At 38.4% G+C, this 14,520-nt stretch overlaps 2 protein-coding genes across 4 annotated transcripts in view; one reads left to right on the top strand and one right to left on the bottom strand.

Moving 5' to 3' along the window:
* Window positions 1-455: 455 nt before the first annotated feature.
* On the bottom strand, window positions 456-6,551 carry svopb (SV2 related protein b). Of its 3 annotated transcripts, none has more exons than XM_079660540.1 (16): window positions 6,376-6,551; window positions 6,039-6,145; window positions 5,304-5,389; window positions 5,115-5,213; window positions 4,649-4,720; window positions 4,437-4,561; window positions 4,287-4,350; window positions 4,061-4,186; window positions 3,858-3,986; window positions 3,671-3,744; window positions 3,148-3,224; window positions 2,969-3,073; window positions 1,773-1,884; window positions 1,592-1,673; window positions 1,413-1,502; window positions 456-1,088 (listed from the first exon to the last, which is right to left on the bottom strand). In XM_079660540.1, exons 1-16 carry the CDS (start codon window positions 6,435-6,437, stop codon window positions 888-890), a joined length of 1,611 nt encoding a protein of 536 aa, XP_079516666.1. In that variant the 5' UTR covers window positions 6,438-6,551; the 3' UTR covers window positions 456-887. The 3 variants fall into 3 exon arrangements, with proteins under 3 accessions (XP_079516666.1, XP_079516664.1, XP_079516665.1); XM_079660538.1 differs by having other exon boundaries at window positions 6,039-6,178; XM_079660539.1 differs by having other exon boundaries at window positions 6,039-6,172; window positions 6,376-6,550.
* Window positions 6,552-12,060: 5,509 nt separating this feature from the next.
* LOC307025319 (unconventional myosin-Ic-like) overlaps window positions 12,061-14,520 on the top strand; it is a gene marked incomplete at its 5' end in the record, with an annotated part of 8,592 nt that continues 6,132 nt past the window's right edge. The window contains one exon of the mRNA XM_079659954.1: window positions 12,061-12,171. Within this exon, the coding sequence (XP_079516080.1) occupies window positions 12,061-12,171 (111 nt within the window). The remainder of the gene's footprint in view (window positions 12,172-14,520) is intronic.

Genomic DNA, 14,520 nt, shown 5'->3' on the forward strand with positions numbered 1-14,520 from the left:
CTCTGTCATTGGGCCAATGTTGTCAAGGTGACTGGCCAGACTAGGAACTCCCAAATACAAATGTTGATGAAATAATATTCTGCTCATGTTATGAAACGCAGCGAAGCTGACATAATGTTGAGGAGGGTAACACATAGATAGTATTTTCCTTACCGGTGCATCTGCTCGTTATTTTCAGGATTAATTATTTGGTCTGAATAACAAAACCGTTTCAAATGTCCCCTCATTATCTCCCAATGTCACTATGTGTTGTGTTGTTCGACTAAAACAAATCAAAAATCAATTAACTATGATGTTTAAACACAGAGACCAGATTAATGTTAACATTTCAGAAAAATACCTGGATATTATCATAATTGTAGATTAGTTTGGTGACAATCCACAACGGAGAAGTTAAATACAAAAAATAACAAAAATTAAAATAGAAATAGTTTAACTTAAACGTAAAGCCATAATAACAAAACAAATAATATTTTATTATGCAAATTGCAACAGAGTCTCACATAAGTCATGTAACACAATTTTAATAAGAAAAAGGCCCCCTGGCTTTTTATATAAATAAATACGATATTATTTATTGAAAATGTGGGCAAGGCTTAGAATGTGCTGCTCTAAACAGAGCTTCGTCGACGTTCATCACGTCTCTCTGTTGCTTCTCATGGCCTTAATGCAGGTGGAGCTTAACAAACCAGTCCAAGCACAAGTGTGCCTCCACTCTCATTAGACATGGGGAGTGGGCCGACCCTAAATGACTGTGCTCATAAGGACATTGTCCCCCTCTTGTTTGCATGTTGTTTACCCATAATCACATACAGGATTCAACTCTCAGGCAACTGTGGCATCTGCAGCAGCTTGTAGTGGAAACAATGTCATTCTTTTGAGATGTTCTACCTCTGGTTAGAGGAGTGTGCTGTATTATTTGTTTGGTTGGTAGTGGCTGTATGTTGTCCTGCCTCCTGATCAAGACCGGACTCCTGCAGACCCTGACCCAGCGTCTCAATGGGCAGGAGCAAGGATGCAACGCCACCCAGCAGACAGAAGATCAGGTAAATCGACAAGGTCGCATTCACTGATTGTCTGAGCATCACCTGAAACCAAAACACAAAATGTGAGGTGGAGAAACAAACAGCCTGAAGGAGCCAAAAATGAGTGTTGCTGGAACTAGTTTATTTCTAAAGTGCGAGCAGAGATGGTCATTTAGAGTTTGTTTTGTTTTTATTATTTTATTTACTCATTATTCATTGTCTCAAGTGACTTGTATTTCTTGGCTGCATTGACCTTATCCTAATTTTTATATTTTTCAGTTTTTCTTTATTTGAATGTCTATGAATCACTTTGTAAATCTGTTTAAAAAAAAAAAGAAAACAGTTAAAGTTGATTGATATTATTATTATTCTTGTCATTTTGCATACCTGTGCCACAAAGGGGGTAATCAGGGCCCCCACCCTGCTTACCGCACTGGAAGTCCCCATTGCTATGGCTCTCGTTTCTGTCGGGTACACCTAATGTGAAGAAAGAGTATTACGGCCCGTTCAAGTAATCTAAAAACAAATCATTGCTGTTAGCGTGGTAAAATGGTTTGTAAACCTACCTCTGGTGTGTAAACAAAACCAACTTGAAATCCTCCAGAGATGAAGGCTCTGGCAATAAATATGCAGATAGTAACAGACAGCCTGCATGGACAGAAAGACAGACACAAAGAGTTAAGAGGTCAGTCATGATGATTTGATATTTCGCTGTTGTGCTAATGTGACAAAATAACACAAACTCACCTCCCGATACAAGCAAATAAGGGCAGTATGCACAAAGAAAACATGAAGAAACACAGAGCCAGGCTCTTCTTTCTGCCAATACGGTCAATTGCAAGGATGATAAGTAAAATACCTGAAAGAAATAACAAAAACAAAACCTGATGTGGCAGTAAAGAGTTGTACAAACACAGTACGCAAAAACTACAATTATACACCCTAAGGCAAGTTTATTTATATAGCACCTTTCAACATGAGGCAATTCAAAGTGCTTTACAAAAAATGAAAGACATTAAGAAAATGGCATTTAAAATCAGTCATTAAAAAGAAAAGATAATAAAAGAAACATTAAAAGAAAAAATACATGGATAAAAGTTAAAGTGCAGTTAAGATGTGAATAGTTCAATTAAAAGCAGCGACAAAAAGAAAAGTCTTCAGCCTGGATTTAAAAGTAGTCAGAGTTGCAGCGGACCTGCAGGTTTCTGGGAGTTTGTTCCAGATATTTGGAGCATAATAACTAAACGCCACTTTTCCATGTTTAGTTCTGACTCTGGGGACAGAAAGCTGACCAGTCCCTGAAGACCTGAGAGATCTGGATGGTTCATCATTTAGCAGTAGGTCAGAAATGCATTTTGGGCCTAAACCATTCAGTGCTTTATAAACCAGCAGCAGTATTTTTGAAATCTATTCTTTGACAGACAGGAAGCCAGTGTAAAGACTTCAGAACAGGAGTGATGTGATCCACTTTCTTAGTGTCAGTGAGGACTCGAGCAGCAGCGTTCTGAATCAGCTGCAGCTTTCTTTTCTTTTTATAAGCGACTCCCTTAAACAACACCAGCAGGCCTGAGACGGAAATAAACAAGAGCTTATAAATCAACAAAAATAAATACGTTTAGCCGGATTCAATAAAAGGTATGTAAATACAAATGCAAAGTGAGCTTTATTTGAACCATATTCCTTGGCATTGATATGTTTTTAAATCTACTTTATATTTGTCATTATGGCTCCTCAGTGGGGTATTGTATAAATAAAATCTATTGGTTCTTGCATTTAAGCAAAAAGCATATCCATGTTGTGAAAGTTTTCGTTATGGATGGATACTAAAATATGGAGGAACCTGTATATCATCCCAACACTGTTCGCGGCAGCAGAACCATGGAAGTCTTTACCAACAAGTTTCAAGTTACAGCTCTGAAAACAGCTTAAGAGGAGCGTTGTACCTGGGAATTCAGCCAAGGTGGTCCATAAAAGGTCTTTGTAGTCACTTGATGTCAAATATTTGCATTCCAGACTACAGCTTGGTTCAATCTTGGCCCCTTGAATTGCTATAAAGAAAAGGAAAGTTGTTTTTGTTGTTTGTTCCAATTTAAGAAACAAAATGACAATGAGTTGCTCCTACCTGTACATAACTGTCCAGCTTGGAATAGCTCAGTAGTCAAGAGTACTATCCCGTAGTAGGAGAAGGCATTTGCAAACCTATGGATAAAATAACTACACAGAGTTATAAGTTGTGTAGGGTTAAATGTAGCCTTTTGTTCCAACTACTATACAAGACAAATCTCAGCATTATGTTACCTGGTCAACTAGGAAGCATCCACTACGTTTGTAATACTACCTGGGCAAAGGTGTGCACCGTGTTAAATTCATTTGAGGTCATTTGAGTAAGCAGTTTTATTCAGGAATATGCAAGCAGAATAATAACCGAAATAAAACATTTGGACACTATATTTTGACACAGGAGCCTCATTCAGTTAATGTTGCATTCAAGTCTTTACTCCCAGACTAATAACCACAATACAACAAAGTGAACCTATTTTTTTTCAACTTAACTGGGTCGGTAATCCAGACTTGACTAAATAACTACCTTTGACTGAAATTCCAGATGAAGAAAAGTTAAAGAATAGAGGGGATTAGACACAAACCATATAAACCAAAGAAGCAGAGTTGTCTTCCAATACTGAGGAGTGAAGAGATCTTTAATCCTTCCACGCTCATTCTGTGAAATGACAAAAACAGAAGGTATATTTCTTAATCGTTGTAATCAAGCATTGTTTTGGATACTCATCTGCTCTCTCTGAATAAAACAGGAACATATATGGCTTAACTGACCTGTTTATTGCCAACAAGCTTCCCTTTAGGCATAGGCTTGCCATTGTCTTTGGCAATGCGTGCTAAAGTCTCCATGGCCTTCCCTGTTTTTCCCGTCAGGAGATGAAAGCGAGCACTTTCAGGAAGCCACTGTGCATCACAGAAAGCTCAGTCAAGAACCTGAAAATCAGCTGTTTCTTTATTGGAATTACCAAAATACTTACATAGCAGAAGCATAGAAACACTGCCATCGGTAAACTGGAAAAGAAGAGCAGCCACCTCCAGCCCAGAGTGGGCATTATCAACAGAGCCAGGAGGACCTCGAACACAGAGCCAATCGCCCAGAACGCCTAAAGTACACATTAAATGAACAGTATATTAAGTCGGTTTAAAGATTCAACACTGGAATAAAGTACAAGACATGCAGTAACGATAAAAACACCAAAGTACCGCAATCAGCATGATGTAGGTGCCTCTGGACTTCACTGGAAGGAATTCAGAGTACAGTGTCACCCTAAAAAGAGACCACATGTTTGTTGCAAATCATTTAAAGGCTATTCAAATGTGCTAGTCTGTCATAAAAACAGAAGTTGAACTTACGACTGAGGAACTCCTCCAATGCCAAAGCCTACAAGGCCCCGTAGAAGCAGGAGCCAGCCGTACACAGGAGCAAAGGAACTCAACACGCCGTAGATCAGAGCCCAGCAGGCACACATCGTCAGACCCTGAGACAGAAAACACACACGTTTAAAATCTAATCATACATAAAAAAACAATCATTCATAAATGAAAATCTCATAAAGTAGACTTACTGTTTTCCTGCCGTACGTATCGGACATATTCCCCCATAAAGGTGACCCGACACCCATTCCAGCAAACACTACCTAAGACATTTTTGTGGAAATAACATGCAAACTTGCCACAATTAGCTTATCGCTTTATTCTAGGATTTATGGACATTAGCTCAGTTTTTATGCTGGATTTCCCCAACCATTGTAAGACTTGGGCATCGCCTTATATGCATTTATTTCAAAAGCAGAGGATGAGAGTACATTTGTATTCATCGTTTTGGTGCTGTGTTTTAATAGTATTTATGTCTGTTATTTTTCAGGATATTTTTGAATGTTTCCACATTTCAATTCCAATATCTGATTATTATAAATCTAATCAATAATATTGTTAATCGCAATTATTTCTGGATAGTCAACAGTCCAACAGAGGTAGTTATTGTGACAGGTATAATACAACGTTTTTAAAAATATGTGAAAGGGACTTTACCGATGTTATGAGAGCCACTTGGTAGCCGGGCAGCTTCCACTCACAGTGCAGCTGGGGGGCCAAGATACTCAGGATCATCATCTCCATTGCGTCTGCAACCTGTTCTCAGAGAGGCCCAGCGCTGCATGACACACATCTATTTTCTGGAAGTCAGAGGGAAATCCTTTCTGCACGTTTAAGCATTCTTACCCATGAAAGTCCTGTGACGACAGACATCTTCCACTGGAACTTTCCAAAGCCGATCGCCTCCAGAGCTTCGTCCACTGTGAAGGTTTCTGCGAAAGGGAAAAGAAGACAGTGACTGCAGGTTCACTGTGAAGAAATGTAGACGGCTCAATAATCTTACAAGCACAACATAATGAGATAAAATGATGGGTAAGGATCAAATAAAAAAAATTATTTAAAAAATGAAGCCGACTACACTTAATCATGCCTTGTGTAAAAAGAAAAAGCACATCATTTAGGTATTTTGTCTTTTAAAATAATGTATTCTTAATGCTTCTTTGTACATTGTATAAGGGAAATAGTAGATTTTCTATGCAATTTCTTTTTACAGCTATCGCTACTAATACTTCTACAAGCAAAGCATTATAATAATTGATTAAATATGACAAAATGTTTTTAGATGAAACTAACAAAAAGAATACAAAGAAATCAAATGATTTTTATGCTGACCAACTACAACATTAAAGCACTGCTCACAACGTAATGCATCAACAAAAATGATCAAAACAATGTAATGATGAAACCCTGACAGTGGCCATTCTGTTGCATGATGAATACATTCACTTTTAGCAACCTTTCGAATGCAGATGTTGACATTGTGGTGTTTCAGTATGGCATAGCTACTTTTACCTTAGTCAATTCAGAAGAGCTTGTATCCTTCATGTGTTCAAACATGACAATTAAGAGTGATCTACAAACCCTCATGTTGATCCAATCCAGACATGGTTGCAGACTGTCTTCCCTCTGAGTCCACTCCTGCTGAGGCTATAGTGCAGATCTCATTATCTGTGGCCTGGTCCTCATCACTGTGAATCCCCAGATTCACCCCACTCCTAAATCTCAGTACACCAAAATTAGACATTCAGGCCTTACCAGTCACAACATATTGAGTTTCAAGCACAATATTTCCTATTGAATCACCGTTTATTTCTATGTTGCAACACTTTGATATGTTAACACAACAACAGGTTCCATGCTACCTGTTAGCATTACAAACATGAAGAAATGCAGAAGTAAAGTTATGTGGAGGATTTACCTCACTTCATGATTGGTCCACCGCTTGTAGGTAACATTGTCTTTACTGCTCCACAGGTTCATTTCAGGTTGAAGTGTTAAAGAGCTGTGACTTCAATCACACAGCTGAGCACTGATCAAACCTGCTGGTGCAGTCAGTTTTTGCACTGAGACACCTTATCCCAGAACATACCTTAGGTAAAGAAAGGGGCGTGGTCAGACCAGGAAATAACATTGAAATGTTGTGCAGAAGTGAATCAGAATCAGTTAATGGAGAGAGAAAACTTATCTTTCGATCCTGTTTAAATTGTGCTATGAATTACACATATGATGTTTGTCAATCTTAAAACATAATTTCCATGTCAAAAAAGTTACAGTTTGTCGTAAAACTGTTGAAAAATAAGACTATGAAAAATACGCAACTAGAAAGACTACAAATCCCAGAATCCCGATCCAGCATGCTGGCTCTTACGAAACCGACTAACTCCCCTTGTGTGTATGTACGGCTCTAAACATGAAGACTTGTAGAGATTTTCACCTCTTTTAATACTTTTCGCCTCATTCTGAAAGAAGTGAAATGTGCTAACGTGACGGCCGTCTTGGTGTGTGGTGCGAGATGGGAGATGGGAGATGTAGTTCATTGAGCGGTTTCACACAAAAAAAAGTGTTACTTCACAGTTTTACGACACATTTTAATTTTTTTGACTTGCAAATTCATCTTTTAAATTGACAAACATCATATGTGTAATTCGTGGCACAATTCAAACGGGATGGAAAGATGATCTTTCTCTCTCCATTGACTTCAATACATACTTTTTCCGAAATAAGGTCCCATTGAGCTCCCTCGGAAAGGGAGGGACTTCGCTTCTCTATTAGTCCCACAGATGGGAAATGTACATTGTTACAGCAGTAAAAGAGCCACAGACAGCTGAATGTTACATAAATTACGTGCATAAAAAAGTATTAAAGTAAAAAAAAAGTTATAATATAATAAAAAATATAATAAAATAAAAGGTTACACAATTTACAAAAGAGTAAAAGAGAGTTTTGAAGGTTAGTTTAGTATAGTGTGTCATCCCTATTTGTTGAAATATAATCTCCAGAAATTATAGATTTATTATAAATAGGGTTGATACAATCAAAACTGGTAAAAACTTTGCATATTTCAGCTTCATCTCTTAGAGTTTCTTTAGGCAAAAACAAGACACCACACACTACAGAGTCAGTTTTCGAGTATATCATTGTTTTCTTAACTTAATATACATAGTGCCTTCTCTTTTCTTTTGCTGCTGCTTTTATCCCTGCTTTATTATTTCTTTCTTCGCTTTGTATTGAGAAAACCCTACACAATTCCATTGTACCCGAGTATGACAATAAAGATATTCTTTAAGTGAATAGTAAATACCAAACATAAATCTATATCTCTCATCTAATCTCAGTAAAGTTAAATCAAACAGTATTAATCTCCCCTCGCCCCCTTTATAAAGGCTCTTAGTTTATGTTCTAATCCAGTGGGATTTACATCAAGTACAACAGTAAGCCAAGTTTAAGCTTAATTGATCACAAAAAATTAAAGCAAACACAGAGAGGTCATGTGTTTCACGGCCCTTACACTATTCCTCTCACCACAATAGCCTGACATTTAACAAATATTTAATATTATTCAACAAAGGGAAGGTTACACGTGATATATCCTAAAACGACAGCACTGTGGATCACCTGTTATACCCTGCAGCTGACAGCAGGCTGTGCTCTCACCCTTCTTGTGTTGGTTAAATATCCAGAAGGCCTTCTCTGGAAAGTTGTATCAGTTCATAGCTGCGAGTATGTTTGCTCATAATAACCAACAATCAATGTGCTAATTAAACTGTTAGAAAGCTAGAAGTTAAAGGAAGGTTTTATTTAGGGCATTGTATTCTGTCTCAATAGCAGTAGTAGTTTGTGTATCATGTCTGTGGGAACAGCGCAGACTTCGAAGAGGCTTACTTTCCTCCTCTGACACCCTAAGATATCTACAGTTTCTCAAACAGTATTCTACTTACTAAACCGATAGAGCATATGAAAAGAACACTTAAAAATAAAACACAATGATACTTATCTTAGGAAAATGTTCAGCAGTAAAGTGAAAAGAAGATGATTTTCTTTTGTTTGCGAGCGGCATAAAGAAACACTTTAATATTAGTATTTTACTTTAAATAAAAGTAAAATACCTTTACTTTTAAGTTAAAGTTTTCACTTTAACTTGTGAAAATATTCCATCACATTGTCATGATTTCTAAAATGTCGGACATTTTATCAGCATATTTGTATTAATCGTTTACACTTTTCTCTTATCCTGCATAATCTTTTTGTAAGGTGCCACCATAAAAAAAAAACAATGAAGCCAATATTTCCTACATTTAGGAAGTATTATAGCCTACCTTTATTTTACACATATTTCTTCTGAAAAGTAACTTTAGCTGTCAGATAAAAGAACAATAATTCCCTAAAGTGCCATAGAAAGGAAAAACTAAGAGTACTACAGTAGTTACAGACAGTACTTGAGTAAATGTACAATGCGCTAAGTTGCATGGACATGGCCTAAAATGTGGTGACCCAGTTGTCTACAGCATATACCATGATTTATTGTATTACATCTGGAACATGTACATTTCCAATTGAAATGGAGTATAGCACAGGAGGACATTATGTCTGTAACTGATATACGCTTTCTGTCCTCTGCAGCCCTGCGACTCTGAATAAGGCTGACCTGAAAATAAAATCTGTAGGAAAAGTAGGACACTGTGAGGACATGCTGAGGCTGCTGCATTATGGGACGGTCATAAATACAGGTAGAAGATATATCGCGTCCCTCTGTCCTCACATCCTGTGGTCACTTCAGCTGCTCGGCCAGACTCACACAGATCATCAGCAGAGCTTTACTGATTTGAAGACATGGACAAAAAGGTAAGCTTATTTAGATTATAAGTCTATATATTGATTAGATATCTACTGTGTATGTCTATCCCGCAAAAAATCCATTTGCATGCACATTTTGTCTTGAACAGCTGATTTTGTACTTTAGTGATTGTATGATTTTGTCACTGAATGCTCTACTCCGAAAAACAATAGCCTCACAGCTTGTTTCGGCCTAGGAGTCATGCCCTGTGGACAACAATCAGTTTTGCTCACATAAATAAAGGATTACTTGAACGTTTAGCTGTTTGGGACTAATTGGGCCTGTGAATATTTATTTGGACAAGTGGTGGGTCAAGGACAAAAAGTTATCCAGCTTGTCATTCAAGATTGCCGGTGTCCGGTACCTTGCTCAAGGGCACCAAGGCCGTGCCCAGGAGGTGAACTGTGACTTCTTCAAGCACAGGTCCACACTCCATATTTTTAGGTCTGTTCAGGGACTTGAACCGGCGACCCTATGGTTCTCAGGCCAATTCTTTTTTTTTAAATGAAAAACATATTTTATCGAATAAATGTTCTATATTGTATCAAATTATACTGTGTTTAGTTTAGACACAGCCATTTTAGAGATAATGTAGCACTAATTGCATATTGAAAAAAAGCTTTTTTGTATCAATAACACATATATTGAAGTAATATAAGAGCAGTTTCGTGCCTGTTTGTCCGTTAGTTTTTATTTAGCCGTTATCGTACTTGCCATCTTGAAAAAAAACATTTCCAAATACCAATAATCTTACTTGATTAAAAACGTTCATGTCCCAATTCACATTTATTGTAGAAAAAGTTGCCACTGCATTCAAATTGCAAGAATGAATTAAACAAACATTTGTCCAACACATGATTGGATTGTTGTGATATGGAAATGTTTGCATCAATTGATATTGGAAAACTGTGTTTCAGCTGCTGCCAATGCTCATATGGTAAACACGGTGTGTGTGTGTGTGTGTGTGTGTGTGTGTGTTTTCATTTAAAAGTTTCTCACTGTGGATGGCACCAACAGAGTGCTTGACAATTATCGTAGCACATTACATTAGGTCAGAGATTCATTTTAGATTTTGACAGCATGTGTTTCAGAATATACAATGGTTTAATCCCAAACTAGTTCGCTGTAAATGAGCGGTTAGTAATTAGTCTGAAATTCATCTGTCTAATCAAAGATCAGTAATCGAATACCTGTGCAGTAATTTTGTGAGGGGGAGGGTGAGGACGGGTGTCTGGAAGGATAGAGTTACTACATCCTGGTATTACATATCTGCGCGGCAGCGCGCGGCGCACACACACACACACACACACACACACACACACACACACACACACACACACACACACACACACACACACACACACACCACACACACACACTTCCTTCCTTAAACACATAGAGGAGCTGTTCAACACTCAGGTGCAGCACTGAGTGAACGTTTGCAGCCTGGGCTCCATGAATGTTTAACCAGGCCGGTGCGTTCAGAGCCAGGTAGCTTCATTACGGCCTCATTACCTACAATGCAGGGACATCCACCCAGCAGGAAGCAGCCCCAATCCCCTTCTCCTCCTCCTCCTCTTCATCCTCTTCCTCTCTGTCCAGGCCATGGTACTTGGCCTGCTCCGAGGAGAAAAAGTAGATTTGAGGTGAAATACCTGTGCTGACTTGGCGAGCTCTGCTATGGGAGAATTTGTCCAATACTAAAGTAGCCAGTGTCTGTCTGAGCTGTTTACCTGGAAGATTGAAGTTTGTAGTCATTTGGATATCTCAGACTCATCACAAAAGACTGATTCAACCATGACGCACCAGCCTTGGAATTAAAGGAGGTAATTATATGAATTTGGCTTGGTGTGTCCTGGCCAACATTGTTGTATTGTACTTGAAGCTTCTATGGAGTAATTTATTTAGTTATTGTAGCCTCTTCAAATTACTCTGCATAAATATTTAGAGAAAAAGACAAAACTGGTCTTCATGAGAACAATCAAGACGTTTGGAGGTGTGCATGGATTACTTTCTAAATCTACAACAAGAAACAATGTCTTTAAAGCTGCAGTGCAGTTCAGTTCTACGGAGCATTGTAGCATCTTTTGGGCCTTTTTTTGGTTTCATAGCCCGCAACTTCACTGTTTCGGTTCACTGTGTTTTAGATTAAAATGTTCCAAGGAAAACCAATGACGCTTCCAGCTCAGCAACTTCACTACGGACTTTGAACATAAAGGAGCATTTATAGCCGTAAATGGCACAATGAATAGGATTTGTCAGTTATTTTTGTAAACAAAAACAATTCAAAATGTCTTCCTCACGGCTCAACGTGGGTTAGAGTATTCACCAGGCAACTCCATATTTTTGTGAAATAAGCTTTGTCCACTGAGAATTTGTCTCACTATATTTGCCTCTTTCGATACTATGTCATTTTCAAAGCTCCTTTTGGAGGCATGCTGACGATCTGGCCCTTGGTTGCTACGTTGTTACATAACTGAGCTGAAAGAGAGTACATTAGGTGGACTGAATGAAAGTGTTCAGCTTGTGTCATTGACCAAGTGACCAAAACAGAAAACAATGCTGCTTTAAGAAAAATGCAAACTAAATGTTTCCGTCCAGATGTAACAGATGTTTAGTTATAATGTTTGTTGTATGCTTGTGTGGAAGCAGCAGCAGGTAGGTGCTGGTGCTGGTTTGTGTGAAGGAGGCCCTGTGACGCTTAGGTTTCTGTAGACACCTGGAGACCCCGAACTGTGTGTTGCCCGGGGTGATGTGTGGTGTCAGTCAATGGCCCACGAGGAGCGCTATCTCTTTCAGGAGGCTAACTGCCACTTTGTGGCGCGTAACCAGGATCCTGCACTGTACTGGATGGAGAGGGACAATGGAGCGCCCTCTCAGGTGATGGTCTCCGGATCATATAGACTTTCCTGTTCTGCTGTAGCCTGACTTTAAAAGTTTGAGTTTATGGTAGTTGTCTTAAAGATCACCTATCATGCTATGTTTAGGCATATATTTTGGGTATCAGATATATAAAAATATATAACAAACATGTCTATGATGTGGTTTTTGCTCACAAATACCAAACAGATCATGCATTTTAGACATCCCTCGATTAAGCCCTGTTAGAGAATGGCTGATTTTCTGCTGGCCCCGCCCCCTTTTGAGCACGCAGGCACACTGCTCAGATGCAGCTAAATTCTGCCGTTTAAACAATATTTCATGTTCCAAACCACTTCAAGGATTACTTCTGAAACCAGTATGGAGCTCAAATGCTTATTTGAGTTCCTTTCTTTACACATACTCTCTGAGTGTTAGCAATGCTTGCTAATGTAAACAAAGACTATATTACATCCATAATGTGTTGCGAATTGTTTCTGATAGCAACGTTTCTGATAGGGCCGTGGGTGTAAATCCAGCCCACATTTCCGATATTACGTCATATCAGCAGCAAATCTGGATCAGCTCTGTTGTATCACCGTTTTTAGAGATAGGAAAATAGGAAAAGAGAGATGGTTTTATTTTCTGACACTTTGGGAATTCCCTGGCACACCGGGGACACATATATGTATAAAATACCTCAAAAAGTGCATTTTGCATGACACCTTTAATGTTGGATATTTTGGTTGTAACCTTTTTTCATGTTCACATGTGTTCGTATCTTTTTCATAAAAGCATAAATGCCTTAGCACTGTCTAGTTTAGTTCCAATGCCAATGTTGCCAAGAAAAGCCACATGTTATCTTTTCCTATCTTTAGCAAAACTATCCTTCCTCTAACAGTGTTGTTTTACCATAGCTGTGTTTAGCAGAGGTCATGTTTCCTTTGACTGGCAGAAAATCTCTTCCCCGCACTCAGAGCCTTCTCACACGGACGCCGAAAGTGCCAACAACAGGGCAGTGTGTGGGACAGACGCCTGTTTCTTTACCTCTCTTTGTTTACTTTTGCATCAATGGGATATTTTTCAGGTGTAATTTGCACACATGATGAAATTCCTTCGTTTTTTCCCATGTCTTTTAATTATGAATGGTAATTGTAGTACTTTGATAAACATTTGTATTGGATAGTATTTTTTATTTATTTCATTTGATTGTTGCGTAATTTCCTAATCCTCCACAAACTGCGTGATTTCGATTTTAAATCCTGGCTTCTTGAAAAGTTTTATACAGTAAATGCTCACAAAAACATGCACACAAGCACAATCACATGCACGCACTTTGCTTCCTTTGTTGCACATTCACTAGATAATTGATGGTTTCCTATTGAGGGAAGTAGTGACTTTAATCTATCAGCGTTTCCTGTCATACTAACGTCCTTTGGCTACAATAAAATCAGAGGTTCAGTTCAGAAAAGGTGCAGAGGAAGAACAACAAACAAACCTCAGGAATCTCAGGGTAGGTTACTTTTTGCACTTTTTCCTCCAAAACATTTGAATGATCACGTTTTATTGTTAGGAAATACATTTATTGTGACATGGTGGTGTCATTTCTTGCTGGGTTAGTAGAGCAGCTGCTTGTTTAGCTGGAGAATGATCTGTGAGTGTCAGTTACTCCGACTTGGTGACGGGTCAACTTGGCAGTGATGAGAGCCAAACCACTGGAGCATAGCACTGGGTTGCTCTTTCATAGCACCATAATTAAAGTGCATTGCTTTTGCTGATTATTTCACCTGACACTTCTCCGTTGTGTATCTTTACGTGGCATATATATCCTGCATGGCCTACTATAATTAATGTAATTAATCATACTCTAAAGTTCACTTAAGCTTTTATTTGTGTCAGATATTGTTCAGTATTAAAGTGTGAAATATATGAAGCTCCTTGTGTAGGTGGAGTATTTCATGTTTGCTCTGTCCTTGTAATGAACAAGACTGATGGCTCTCTAGAAAGCACAAAAGCAGATTAGATAGTGGTGGCTGAATTTAGATTTGTCATGAACGAAGAGGATGTTGCCAAGGCCACAAATGGCTCTGACTGAAAGACACAGATGTATTGCAGGACAAACAGGCAGGAAATGAATCACCCACTGGGAAATGTATATCCTAGATCATCTATGATTGTGAACATGTGTGTGTTCTTGGGTGGTGACAACTTCAACAAAAAAAGATTACTTTTGAGGAAAACAGGACACAAAGGAAAAGGATGGGATATAATGTAGGCCTGGTTTTGACAACATGAATGAGAACACGGCCAAAAACGACATATTGTGCTTTCCAATACCCCTCTACCATACTGTTAAGTATGCCAGAAAAA

Source organism: Notothenia rossii (assembly GCF_949606895.1).
Source record: "Notothenia rossii genome assembly, chromosome: 11".
Lineage (NCBI taxonomy): Eukaryota > Metazoa > Chordata > Actinopteri > Perciformes > Nototheniidae > Notothenia > Notothenia rossii.

Excerpts from the sequence above, each read along its gene's own strand:
- svopb (XM_079660538.1), bottom strand. The coding sequence starts at position 6,437 with ATGAACCTGTGGAGCAGTAAAGACAATGTTACCTACAAGCGGTGGACC. Across the intron at positions 4,187-4,286 it reads CCTACATCATGCTGATTGCG|GCGTTCTGGGCGATTGGCTC; the intron begins GTACTTTGGTGT and ends TGTGTACTTTAG. Across the intron at positions 3,225-3,670 it reads CTGCTTCTTTGGTTTATATG|GTTTGCAAATGCCTTCTCCT; the intron begins GTTTGTGTCTAA and ends TTTTATCCATAG.